The sequence below is a fragment of the Acartia tonsa genome, chromosome 12 (assembly GCF_053477335.1).
Source record: "Acartia tonsa isolate MP-2025a chromosome 12, ASM5347733v1, whole genome shotgun sequence".
In the NCBI taxonomy this organism is placed as follows: domain Eukaryota; kingdom Metazoa; phylum Arthropoda; class Copepoda; order Calanoida; family Acartiidae; genus Acartia; species Acartia tonsa.
The window spans coordinates 18229042-18243648 of NC_137271.1; the positions used below are offsets into that span (position 1 = coordinate 18229042).

A 14607-nucleotide genomic window follows, 5' to 3' on the forward strand; every position below is an offset into this window, starting at 1 on the left:
ATGCACTGATATGCACATATTGGTCCAGCGATTTTCTGAATTCAAATTAGATATTAAATAATTCCCAGAAATGGCTGAGCACCTTAGTTTCTCCAGTCTTATTCATGAAGATCAGTCTCTAAATCAACAGGAGATTCCTATAACAACCAGGTAAACATTTATAATGCTAGATCATTGAAAGCTCTGAGATGGATAAAACTTCATGGGTAGTAAAAGCATTATTTTAAGATATAAAATAGAAAGGTGTTTTTTTTTGTCTCTAGCGAAGGATCTCGCTAACTGCTGACACAATACGGTTCTGTTTTACAGTTTAGCTTCTCATAGGTCCTTGAAAAGTTTGTAAGTACTTGGGAGGGAGAGGGGGTGTACCAACACCACCCCTCCCTCCCCCCCTAAAATTGTTTTACTAATTCTTTTTCTAAAATAAAAAATTGAATTTCGAATTCAATCTTCCATCATCTCAAGTGTTCCTGGAAGCATATTTTTTTTAAAATCATGAATAAGAAAATATCTTTAAACCTTTCACCAATATTGATGTTAACAATTCTATTATTTAATTTTAGAAGACCTAATATTCCAGATTTTGGTAAGTTATTTTGTTTTTATTTTAAAATTTTATTATATCTAAAATTAATCTTTTTATACATTTAAAAAAAGATATCCCTTTTTTGTCTATTTTTTAAGGTGGGGGGGGGGGGGGGGTGTGTGAAAAAAATATCACGTTTCGCGCATCCAACTATCAACCAAAGAACGCTTTTTGAGTATATTGATTACCTGGGTGGTTGAAGACAAAGAGGAAATAACCATTTTCCTTACCTTAAAATAGCACTTATCTTATCATTAGTATTACACCCCCATTTATAATGGTTTAAGGTGGGTGTTAAAATAACCCCCCCGGGCAAAAACCCTGTGCACGACACTGCACTAGTATTTCGACTATTTTAAAATACAAAGGAGAATCATTTGAAAGATGAAAATCGGGTGTGATTAATTTATCGTCTATTGTCCTATCCTTACAATAAAGTCAGATGATGACTGTCTGTCTGTCTGTTTGTTTGTTTGTTTGTTTTGGAGGATGGTACCACCACCCGCCAAAGAGAAATCGACCCTACAAAAAGAATTACTACCCCCCCCCCAAAAAAAAAAAAAAAATTATTTTTAAAACTAAAACTAGAAATGGGGGAATGGTGATCAACCTCCCCCCCCCCCCCCCACACAAAAAAGATTATTCTCTTTAAATAGAAATAAGAAATTGAGTTATTGAATCGAACTCCCCCTCGTCAAGTGCCCCTAGAGGCCTCTAGGGGGTGTAGTCGCTAATATCTAACTAATGTATGTATTATTAAGTTACCCGGAAGCCTAAACAAAACTCTATGGTGGTGATTAATGTAAACCGACAACAATTAAGAAAACCAAAATCAAAAGGAAATTAAAGTTTGAGTGGTATCATATAGCAAGGCTTTTCAATAAGTTGGGTCTGTACGTCAATAAACACATGATTGATATATATCTAGATATACCAGGGATCTAATGGGATAAGACAAAACCTGATAAATTGATGTACATCACCGATAATGATGCACAAAACTACCCCTTCTGTAAATTAAAATTTGTGGTTGTAACACTCAACTTAATGAATCAACCAATAAAAATTCACTAAAGTCCCCAAAGCTGTTAAGCCAACGAATAAGAAAGCGTTATTATAAAACTTCGGGGACTGATGTATTAAACTGCCCATTGTGCCCTCTTTCTCTGCTAGATTACTGTATTTACAACTTAAAGTTAAAAAGCTACTAAAAAAGGTTTTGCTTTAATTAAGCCATATATTCAATGCATATACTGACATAATGTTTTATTAGCAAAGCAACTCTGTAATTCTACATATACGTCCATCTGTCCGTTATCTTAATTTTTATTTAATTTTGAAATGGATATATAGATTATACGTGGATATATTGACAGAGAAATTTTGTTATCAATTTAGGTTGCTAATATGGACCTTATTTATTGATCAGTGTGTTCATACATTAAAAGGGGAGAGGATGGTTTAAAGGGGGTGATTTAGCCAGATGCGATTATCACTCCCTTACAGTGCAGTGCACGAAATTATGGTGCAACATTCATGTAATAATATATCGATTTTTTTGAAGACGTATTTCTTCCATACCAATGAGCATCTTCTCAGTTACTTACTTTATCTGTTCGTTGTTTGTTAGTTATTCGTAATTAGCTTCGCTAGTTTCGGATGATGTATGAAAATTGTTACAAGTTTAATTCCGGGAGTGGGGGATATTGGAATGTTTATTAAACTAGTTTTATAATAACGTTTTCTTATTAGTTGGCTTAACAACCTTGGTGACTTTCGCTGGATTTTTATTGGTTGGTTCATTAAGTTGAGACCTTTTAAACACTAGTTTAGATCTAGAGAGGGGGTAATTTTGTGTATCATCATTGAGGATGTACATCAATTTATCAGCCATTGTCTTATCCCTTTAGATCTCTGGGTTTAATTACTATACATAGGGTACATACATATTTAGATTTATTACACTAAGGAAGTAATCTAAAATATGCCGAGGGAAGAAAAAGCAAAATCTTAACATAACAAGGAAAAAATTTTCATCAAAAGCGCAGCAAAGACAAATATTATTAATGATACTTTAATAATAATACTTTGTTACTTGTGATAGTCCTAAAAATATGTATAAGCCTCGACTTTTATTTTCAGCGTTTTTTATATTTTTGTAACTCTAGGACATTGAAGCTTTTTATTTTGAGAGGGGGTAGAAAATATCTACGTTTATAGGAGGGTTATTTCAATTCGATTGAACTTTAGCACGAAGCGCTTATTTTTTTTTTTTTTTTTGGGGGGGGGGGTTAGAGGTTTGTAGGTAGGGGTGGGGAGGTTGTCTCATTATATATCTATAGGTATGTACTGTGATAAAGTTATACTCGCAGCTGGCTAAAAAAAACGATACCCCTCTTTTCTCTTCTGTTAGATGAACTGACTGACCAAAAAAAATATGTCCATATTAGCAACCTAGATTTCCCCTGTCAATATGTCTACGTATTCTATTTCCATTATTGCTTTTTTAATATTTAGATTTTTTATCAAAACATCTGGGTTGCATTTTTCATAAAAATATTTAAATCTTCAAGAACAATTGTGGTCAACATGAAATGCAAAGAAACAAGGATGACAACATCCATAAAAGTGAAGCTCTAAAACAGTAGGACAAACAAACATTAACAAGTAGAGTGTCAGAATTGAAAAAGCAAAATATAAATCAAAGTCAATGTTGAAAAACTGCTTTAATACATGATAATGTTTCAGAACACAAACTTACGATCATTTGAGACGTTTTCCAGATCACACCTAATTTTTATCATAGGCAAAATTTTAAATCGATAGGACAATTGTAACATGTATAAATTAACGAAAAGAGCTAACTGTTCATGATGGACGGACCGACCCTAAAAATAGAAAAACGTTACTTTTAAAAATACATTTGCATATTTTGTATTCAATAATACATTAGTACAAACATACACACATACTATATATGGTTGGTAGTTGCACAGCTACTCTATAAATAATACATTAGTACAAACATACACACATACTATATATGGTTGGTAGTTGCACAGCTACTCTATAAATAATACATTAGTACAAACATACACACATACTATATATGGTTAGTAGTTGCACAGCTACTCTATAAATAATACATTAGTACAAACATACACACATACTATATATGGTTGGTAGTTGCACTGCTACTCTATAAATAATACATTAGTACAAACATACACACATACTATATATGGTTGGTAGTTGCACAGCTACTCTATAAATAATACATTAGTACAAACATACACACATACTATATATGGTTGGTAGTTGCACAGCTACTCTATAAATAATACATTAGTACAAACATACACACATACTATATATGGTTGGTAGTTGCACAGCTACTCTATAAATAATACATTAGTACAAACATACACACATACTATATATGGTTGGTAGTTGCACAGCTACTCTATAAATAATACATTAGAACAAACATACACACATACTATATATGGTTGGTAGTTGCACAGCTACTCTATAAATAATACATTAGAACAAACATACACACATACTATATATGGTTGGTAGTTGCACAGCTACTCTATAAATAATACATTAGTACAAACATACACACATACTATATATATGGTTGGTAGTTGCACAACTACTCTATAAATAATATAATTCAACGGAAAGGCTGATATTTTACATTTATTAGCGTCGATGGTTTGAATTAAGTACCTATCGGAAATTGAAACCCTCAACCGTTATTTTTTAAATGAATTGGAATCAATGTGGCGTTTTTTTTCTGTTACCTAAGCCCTTCAAGGATCCTATTCATGTAGTGACCCAAGCCCGCGAGGCTACCCTTTAACCTAACCTAACCTGACTCTGGGTAATAAACAAATAAATGAAAAACTATCACCCCCCCCCCCCCCGGCCCTCCCCCTCTAATTTTCGAAATAAGCCTACAATTTTCATTTTAATTTTAATAAGTTGCCTATTTTTATTGTACTAAAATTTACTATTCTTTTTCCATCTTCACTTTACTACCTTTGATCCATTTTTGTTCTTGTTGTAACCGCAAATCATGCTTTGTTTATAACAATTAACAACACGGTAACCACAAAAATTAAAATTTTATGCAATATAACCAAAAACATATAAAGCGAACCCAACAAGAACAATATTGTCCATAAATAGCGCAGCAATAATATATGGACTATGATAGCTGGGAGGCAGGCATGTAATAGAATAGTCTATAAGTTAATGATCCTGCATTTGGTAGCTTGTCCGTTCATATACGAGAAAAGAAGATACCTTTTGTATTGTAGGGGCATCTCTTTAGTCCCTGATAAGTGATAAATAAAACTAGAATACTCACAGTATAAATGATGTCATTGTTAAGTTTAATTGCTTATTATATGTGAACACTAAGATATAGACACAAATTAATAATAGCTATTTATCACATTGTATTATAGACAGCTTTTCGCGGATATTAAAATGAAAAATTAAAAAATTAAAAATTGACTTGTTAGCCTAGGGAGGGGGGGAGTTGTCAACGCTCCAATTTTAATTTTTCTAGGGATGATTTCTATAGTTGGGTGGATGCACCCTCCCCAAAAAATAGTTATAGATCATCCCGAACCTATTATAATCTTCACTATAAAGGAGTGCCATATCGGTTCAACAGTCCCTTTGATGCAAACAGACAGTTAGACATCATTAATCTTTTATAAACTTTTGTCTTAAGCTAAAGATCTCGGAAACTGATGGTCATAATTGGTTATACTTTTCAAGGAAGCTTTATAAATGTCTTTAGATGGATTTAAGCTATTTTAGACCCAACAGATCTCTAGTACAATGTACATATATGCAGATAACTACTTCCCTCTCTTTTCCAGTGACTTTTTTCGTCTGCTACTTGGCGGTGTTAATATTCTCGACACTATTGGTTGATTTTCAAAAACCCAATTGAGAGTCGACACAAGCTCATTGAGGTGGGGAGTTACAGTTAATAAACCCTTTCCCCCTCTAGTGTCTAATTTTCACCCTCCCCCAGAGTCTTGTTTCAAATAAAGAAAATGTTTATGCTAGTTTGTGTAAAACTTTAATCACTGATCAGAAATGAGAAGCAGAAGGCCTGGACGATTAAGAAAGACTAAACCTGATGAGGCTGCTATTCTCACCAGGTTCAACCAAAGATATCCAGAAATACAGGTATAGTACAGGGAGGGAGGGGACATTGCTTATTACACCAGTCCCCAAAGTTTTATAATAACGTTTCCTTATTCGTCGGCTTTACAACTTTGGGGTCTTTAATTGAATTTTGATTGGTTTGTTCATTAAGTTGAGCGTCCAAACGTTTCAACCACTAATTTTTTTCTACAGAAGAGGTAATTTTGATCATCAGCATTGGGGATGTACATCAATTTATCCCTTTAGATCCCTGGATATAATAGCCTAGACACAGACAGACGGAATGCATGTAGAGTTGCTTTGCTTCTTAAACATTTACAAACAATGATAATTAGGTCGATGTACATAACAGCGCCGTACCGTTGACAATTAAGAAAAAAATGGCTTAGATTATAAAAATTAAGCTTTTTTATTTTAAAATAAATTGAAATTTAGTTTATTACAAAAATAACATTGAATCTTTTTCTATCTATCTTTAATTTCCATATTAAAAAATTATAATAAAAAAGTTTTTTTTCAATTCTTTCTGGTCATTTGTATGGCCCTTGGGACCTCCAAATCTATGATCTCCAATATTTATTTGTGTGTAACACTTTTATTATAGTGCCCTGCATAGGCGTCCAAGGGGGGGGGGGGTAATGGGGCGATTACCCCCCCCCCAAACGATTTTGGGGGTGCCCTGGCACCCCCAAATTTTTTTTCATTTTACTCCCCCCATTTAAAATTTACCCCTACCCTGGGGGTGCCGTAGGCACCCCCAACCATTTAGGAGGGGGTATTTACCCCCCAAAATAAAAAGCTTGGACGCCCCTGGTGCCCTGCTTCTGTTATGTGCTTCGCAAGGTTGCGTGATTATAAAAATACAAATATGTGTTTTTTAGTTCATTTGAATTTTTTTATGAAAGCATTGGCAGATAATTTCTAATAGTGCAATACAATAATTGGAACTCGATCTTTTTTTTCTTTTAAAATTGGCATACTTTTTCATGAAAACTAACAACTTTTTATTTTAGGATTTGTTTTTAAGAAATCTTCTGGATCTAATGGAGCTACAAGAACAAAAACATCAAAAACAGTAAAATTATTTTGTTGTTTTCTAATTAATAATACAAAATAACAGGAAGTTTGTATGGCTCGATGCCTGTTTTTTTTCGACCATTAAAACAAACAGGAAGGGAATTTAGGGACCAAATAAGATGCAGAAAATGTATGAAATTGTCCTTGTTTCAATATAGTTATTATTAAGGTCTACCTCAAGCCTAAGAAAGCAACCAGAAGTATTTATTTCCTGCCCAGCCGCCATGAAGTGTGTCCAAAGAAATAGGTAACTAAAAACTAGTTTTAAATTCTCATCCTGTTGTATAAAGTGTGTTCAAAGAAATAGGTAACTAGAAACTAGTTTTTTATTTCATGTCCTCTTCTATGAAGTGTGTCCAAAGAAAAAGGTAACTAGAAACTAGTTTTTTATGTCATGTCCTCTACTATGAAGTGTGTCCAAAGAAATAGGTAACTAGAAACTAGTTTTTTATTTCATGTCCTCTGCTATGAAGAGTGTCCAAAGAAATAGGTAACTAGAAACTAGTTTTTTATTTCATGTCCTCTACTATGAAGAGTGTCCAAAGAAATAGGTAACTAGAAACTAGTTTTTTATTTCATGTCCTCTACTATAAAGAGTGTCCAAAGAAATAGGTAACTAGAAACTAATTTTTATTTCATGTCCTCTACTATGAAGTGTGTCCAAAGAAATAGGTAACTAGAAACTAGTTTTTATTTCATGTCCTCTACTATGAAGAGTGTCCAAAGAAATAGGTAACTAAAAACTAGTTTTAAATTCTCATCCTGTTGTATAAAGTGTGTTCAAAGAAATAGGTAACTAGAAACTAGTTTTTTATTTCATGTCCTCTACTATGAAGTGTGTCTAAAGAAATAGGTAACTAGAAACTAGATATTATTTTTGTCTAGCCGCTATGAAGTGTGTCCAATAAGTAAGTAGAAACAATTTTTATTTCGTGTCCTGCTGCTATGAAGAGTGTCCAAAGAAATAGGTAACTAGAAACTAGTTTTTATTTCATATCCTCTGCTATGAAGTGTGTCCAAAGAAATGTATAACAAGGGAAACAATATCCACTTCAGCGAAACACAATATTTGGACTGAGGAAAAATAGATTATTGTTAAATATGTTAAATTTAGGGACATGTAACCAATACACTATTTTTTTAGTGATTTAAAATACAACGTTTTTCCTTACTTCTTTAGCTATAGAGTAAATTATAGAAATAAAATGATTAATATAAGGAGCTTAATTAATTTTAAACAATTAAGTAGTTTTAAAATCTGTCAAGAAAAGGATGGATGACGGACAGACCATAATTACAGAGAAATGTAGCTAACCTTTACTTTTATTTATATGTGATATGAATGGATGGATGACGGACATACCATAATTACTAAGTAGCGTAGCTAACCTTAACTTGTATTTAGATGTGATATGAATGGATGGATGACGGACATACCATAATTACAAAGTAGCGTAGCTAACTTTAACTTGTATTTAGATGTGATATAAATGGATGGATGACGGACATACCATAATTACAAAGTAGCGTAGCTAACCTAAACTTGTATATAGATGTGCATATGAAGGGTTGGATGACGGACATACCATAATTACTAAGTAGCGTAGCTAACCTTAACTTGTATTTAGATGTGATATGAAGGGTTGGATGACGGACAGACCATAATTACAAAGTAGCGTAGCTAACCTTAACTGTATTTAGATGTGATATGAAGGGTTGGATGACGGACAGACCATAATTACAAAGTAGCGTAGCTAACCTTAACTTGTATTTAGATGTGATATGAAGGGTTGGATGACGGACAATCCAAGAGCAGAAATTCTTAAATTTGCCACCAAATCTGTTCCTTTAATTGTAAGTTAAATCGGCCTTTTCCCTTAAAGTGCCTTCTTGAGCACTGAACCTCATATATCAATTTAGATCAGCTAAGGTTGGGTTTTATTAGTATTGGTTAGCCCAGCAGGGCTATAACCCTATAACCCACCGCAGGAATAGGAATAAAACTTTAACCCATCCCCCTTATTTTCAGTCTAGTTTAAAGTTAAGAAGAGTAGTTTGTTTTTTTAGGAAGGGGGGAAGAAAGGCTAAGGGAACCTAATTAACTTTTTAAAAGCGAAGCTTTTCTATAATACGGGTCGGTCCGTACGTACGTACGTACGTAACGGATAGCTTTTTCCGTTAATTTAGGCATGTCATAATTGTCCTATCGATTTTAAACTTTGCATTATGATTCCTGAGTTAGTTAGGTACGATTTAGAAAGCGTAGCAACTCTATAATCGTTACTAGAATGTCCGTATGTCCATTTTAAACATGTCGATTTAAATTTTTTAACAACAATTTTTTATGTGATTTAATCATCCTATTGATCTTATTTTTGGTGTACTGATTCCTATGACAATAAGGTACAATCTTGTAAGCGAAGCATCTCTATAATTAAGTTCTAAAAATGTCAGTATGTCCTTAAACAGTACTCTGCATTTAAGAAGTTTTGCAACAAAGTTACGTATAATTTGGTCAAAATATGTATATTTATATTATGTATATTCAGTTTTGACACTCTACAGGAGTTAATGTTCGTCTGTAATACCGTTTTAGAGCTTCGCTTTTATGGATGTTGTCATTCTTGTTTTCTATATTCACAATTTATTTAATAAGCAATATAATGTATTATCCTATTATATAAAGTAGTAAGCGTTTTTTGTCTGTCCCGAAGGATCTCGCTAACCGCTTAACCGATATTGTTCTTCTATACAGTGAAGCTTCTTATAGGTCCTGGGAAGGTTTTAAACTATTTTTAGGGAGGGTGTCTTCACCCCCCTCCCCCCAAAAAATATTTTTTTTATTCTTTTTAAACTCAAATTAAAAATGGGAAGATGTCGACTTTTCCCCCTCCAACCTTAAGTGCCCCTAGAGGCTTCTAGGGGCGTAGCCGCTAGTATAAATATATGAAAACATCCTTTTTAGGTTTGCGATGATCCAAACTCTAACTTGGAAGATACTGTCTGTTGTAGAGATCCTCATTACAAGGTCAGTCTGTCTGTTTGTTTGTCAATCTGTCTTTATATCTGTCTATCTATCTTTTTATAGTCTGCCTGTCAGTCTTTTTGTCTATCTATTCGCCTGTTATTTTTGTATGTCTGTGTCTGTAATATACATATAAGATAATGTTTGTTGTAGATATCCTTATTATGAGGTCAGTCTGTCTGTATGTCTGTTTGTCTATCTCTCTATCTGACTATTTGTCTATCTCTTTTGGAGATGCGATCCCCAAATTTCAAAATTCTTTGAACATACGAATGAGACTTTTACAGAAATGCTTCGCATCTAGTCCACTTACCTATGTTTACTATAAATTTTACACCATATAAAAGTAGAATCTGAATATTTGATTGACGTGCCATGGCAATTATCGAGCGCAACTCAGGCACGAGATACAATTACTCTAGCTAGCCCTAAGGCACTTTTTATATGCTTTTAAGTATTTATTAGCCTATCTTTACTAATATAATACCATATATGGGTAATGCTAGCCTAATCATGGTAAACTGTATGTGATTGATTATTGTTATATGCTTATTAAAACATTATGTTTATTATTGAAGTAACCATGTAACCACTTAGTTCTAGTATGTATGCCTACAACCATAGTTTGATTTATGTCACAAGTTTAACATACAAACACTTTATTAAACAGACAAGGGCTTAGACCCTTATTAATAGTTGATGTTATAGCTTGCACTTCTTAAAATAATTCAGTTATTTATTGACTCTCTAACCATCAAGTTCTTCTGGCTTTAAAGGTAATGACTTAGTTGTTTGGCATGCATTGTAGTTTAAATTTAGGACCCTCAGTACTTAGCATGAATTGAGCTTAGGCCTTATGTTAGAGATCTAACACTTAGCACAATTCAATGCTTAGGACTTGGGGCACTTTTCTGTCCTACACTACTTATGATTATTATCACTTATCCTGTAAATATTTTCATACTTAACTTATTCACTTGTAATGTAAATACACTTTATAAAACCATCTTCCTTCTTGAGTGCTTAATATACTTATATGACATAGATCGAATACCATAACCAACCATTTATTCTTAACTTAAAGCAATATAATACCTTGCGTGGGTCTTTGTTGAGCTACCATGGGCTCAACCAAATTCGTATTATACTTGTGGGAATAGAGGGATAAGCATTCTAAATTGACGAACCGACGATGAGAATGTCTATGTGTATTGCAGTAAAAGTAGGAATTTTAGTAGTACTCATAGAAGAGCGATCTCCATACCATAATATTGGACAAGCGCCCCATTCGCACTACCACTTTGTTTGTCTATCTATCTATTTATCTATCAGTATGTTAGAAAATTTATCTATCTATCTATCTGTCTATTTGTATGTCTCTCTATTTGTCTATCTATTTGTCTACCTATCTGTTTATCTATTTGTCTATCTGTTTATCTATTTGTATATCTGTTTGTTTGAATGTTTGTCTGTCTGTCTATCTGTCAATCCGTCATCTGTTAATCTGTTAATCGTCAATCTGTCTTTTGGTTTGTCTATATATATAACAGTCTGTCTGTCAGTATATTTGTCTGTCTGTTTGTGTGACTGTTTGTCTTGTATCTGGCTGTCTATCTGTCTGTCTTTTATTACTTAAAGATTCCTTTCAATAATGAACATTTATTTATTACGCTGGAATATGCGATTAATATAATGGGAATCGATTATTTTTGTGCTTTACTACTTTAAAATGTTGTCATCCTTGTATTTAGGAAGAAAGTAAAGATTATTATGATTATCCTGAGGCAGAAACTAACACAGAATCAGATGATTATGATTATGATTATGATTATGAAACAGAGATTGAGGAATTAGATAGTGATCTGGGGTAAGTTAATATTCAGAGAACTGAGAAGTTGTCTAAAGTTCTACCTCTTAAAGCTTTAAATCATTTAGTGGGGATAAGTGATAATTGTAGATACAAAAAATAAAGAATTTTTTAATACTTTTACCTAAAAATTTATTTTTACAACAATTTGATTTTAATTTCAGAGTGAAGGCATTATTGGATGTTGTGCTTAGGAATACATTTTATAATATATTCTTAAATTAGAAAAAAATAATATAGGAAAGCGAGAGTAATCTGTAAATTAGAACGACATTAAGTCTAAATTGAACACTTTTAACTTCACCTTGAAATATTAATGAAGGGTTAACAGCAACCCCCCCCCCCCCCCTAAACACACACACACACCTAATTAAAGTTTTTGTTTAAAAAATAGATTTGTCCTAACATCCCCCATTCCCCTCCCCCTTTTGCTATTTATTTCAGCTTATGAGTAGCAAAGCCTCATTGGTCTACAAGTCCCCGAGAAATTAAGACGGACAGACATTGTTGTTTTAAATGTCGTGGACATTGATTTCATTTAGGAAAAAAATGGGGGCTGGGTATATTTTTATTTGAAGGGGGCGGGGTATCCTACCTAACCCATGATAACTCAAATTTTGAACAATGCTATGTAGAACGGGAGGGGACATTCGGCTGTTTATTACACTAGTCACCAAAGTTTTATAATAATATTTTCTTATTTATTGGCTTAAAAACGTTGACTTTATTTGGAGACTTTTGTTTGTTTTTCTTTGATTGGTTGGTTCATTAAGTTAAGTATCCAAACGTTTCAATTTCAATCTACACAAGGGGTAATTTCGTGTACCGTCGTTGGCGATGTAGATAAATTTATCGGCCATTGTCTTATCCCTTTAGATCCCTGATGCTATGACCAATATTATTATTATAAATATGTTAATTATCAGAGAGGAGATAATTGAAATAGCTGCATTAGGTAAATACAAATACAATTTCCAGTATGGCTTCCAAAACCGATTATTATCCGCTGGATTAAAACCGGTACCCAGCCATGCTGAAAATTCATGTATAGCATCGTATTACAGACAATTTTACACGAATATTATTATCAAAAATCATAAAATTAATACCAGTTTTGAAACTATTAAAAGTCTAGTTTTGTTAGCTTAGGCCTACGGCCCCTCGAGGCAAACAAAACTGGTAATAATCTTATAATTTTTCATTTCACTATCCCCCCCCCTTTCCCTATTCCCTCCCTCTTTCTGGATTAACGAACTGACCAATAAATAAGGTCAATATTAACAACAAGCTAAATTAACCGTGCAAATTTTCGATGCTGTGAGTATTGGTGCAAAAAATGGGGACATGATTCCAGTAACGTCATATTTTTCTTTCCAGAAAAAGGGAAGAGGGGAAGAAAATCTCTTCAAAAGAGATGGGGAAAACCCCCTTTTCTCCCATCTCTTTTTTTCTTCCCCCCATCCCTTTTTCGGGAAAGAAAAATATGACAGTTGGACAGCATCAAATTTTCCCCTGTCATTATATCCTCGTATCCCATTCATATGTTTTTCATTCTATATCAAATCATACATCTATACATTTATGACCTTTTTCGTTCTTGTTCTAGAGAGAGAAAGAAGAAAAGTACAAAAACAACTTGAAGAAAGTAGAAGGTACAGTATAATAAAATTTTATAAAAATTTAACATGATTAGAATAGACAAACTAACAACTATCTCGTTATTATTATAGAGTCACTTCGCTTTTTAGATTGTACTTTATTCTTACAGAAATCGCCATGCCAAGGTTAAAAAGAAAAGGACAATTATAAAAAAATTAATTAACGATCAAACGAACTGTAGGAAATTTAGCTTTAAAAATCTTATAATTATACTTATTTATTTTCAGAGATAGAGAGAAAAAGTCCCTGAAAGTTAGATTTAATGTACATTAAATCATGGTAATTTAATATTGTAAATATTAAACTATTGTTTCAATAAATATATTTAATTTTTTCATTTAATAATTTAATAAATCAAAAATTGATGTATCAATATTTTTAAAAGCGAAGCTTTTCTATAATTAGGGTCGGTCCGTCCGTACGTACGTCCGTCCGTACGTCCGTCCGTCCGTCCGTCCGTCCGTACGTCCGTCCGAGATAGATAGCTTTTATTCGTTAATTTAGGCATGTTAGAATTGTCCTATCGATTTCAAACTTTGCATGATGATTCCTGTAGTAGTTGGGTACGATTTAGAAAGCGTAGCAACTCTATAATCATTACCACAATGTCCGTACGTCCATTTTAAACAGGTTGATTTTTCTACTTTTTTAACAACAAATTTTCAAGTGTTTTAATTATCCGTTTGATCTGATTTTTGGTATATTGATTCCTGGGACAACAAGGAACAATATTATAAGCGAAGCAACTCTATAATCAAGTCCAAAAATTTAAGTATGTCCATAAACATTATCCTGTTTTTAAGCAGTTTTTCAACAAATTTACCTACAATTTTGATTCGACATTTATACATTTATGTTCCGATTTTTCAGTTCAGATACTATACAAGTGTTAATGTCCGTTTGTCCTACCGTTTCAGTGCTTCGCTTTTATGGATATTGTCATCCTTGTTTACTATAACATCATAAGCTCTAACCAACAACTAAAATAATTTGAAGAAAAAAAATTTTTGTTATTTCAAATGTTTTGGGGGTTTGTCTAATTAATTCAACTACCCCCCACCCCCCTACCCACCCAATTTTATCAACAATTAATTTTGCTAGCTGGTTATGCCAATTATCCATGAAACCATTTAATAAATATAAATTTTTGTATTTTATTTTATTTGTATTTTTTTCAAAAGTAGCGAAGCTCTTTTT

At 32.9% G+C, this 14607-nt stretch overlaps 1 protein-coding gene across 1 annotated transcript; it reads left to right on the plus strand.

Moving 5' to 3' along the window:
• Nucleotides 1–61: 61 nt before the first annotated feature.
• LOC145333953 (uncharacterized) lies at nt 62–13784 on the plus strand. The gene is made up of 13 exons (XM_080179212.1): nt 62–150; nt 564–586; nt 1348–1423; nt 5707–5803; nt 6796–6857; nt 7029–7106; nt 8635–8713; nt 9825–9887; nt 11636–11751; nt 11916–11943; nt 12676–12706; nt 13358–13403; nt 13638–13784. Exons 1-13 carry the CDS (start codon nt 71–73, stop codon nt 13681–13683), a joined length of 825 nt encoding a protein of 274 aa, XP_080035338.1. The 5' UTR covers nt 62–70; the 3' UTR covers nt 13684–13784.
• Nucleotides 13785–14607: the final 823 nt, after the last annotated feature.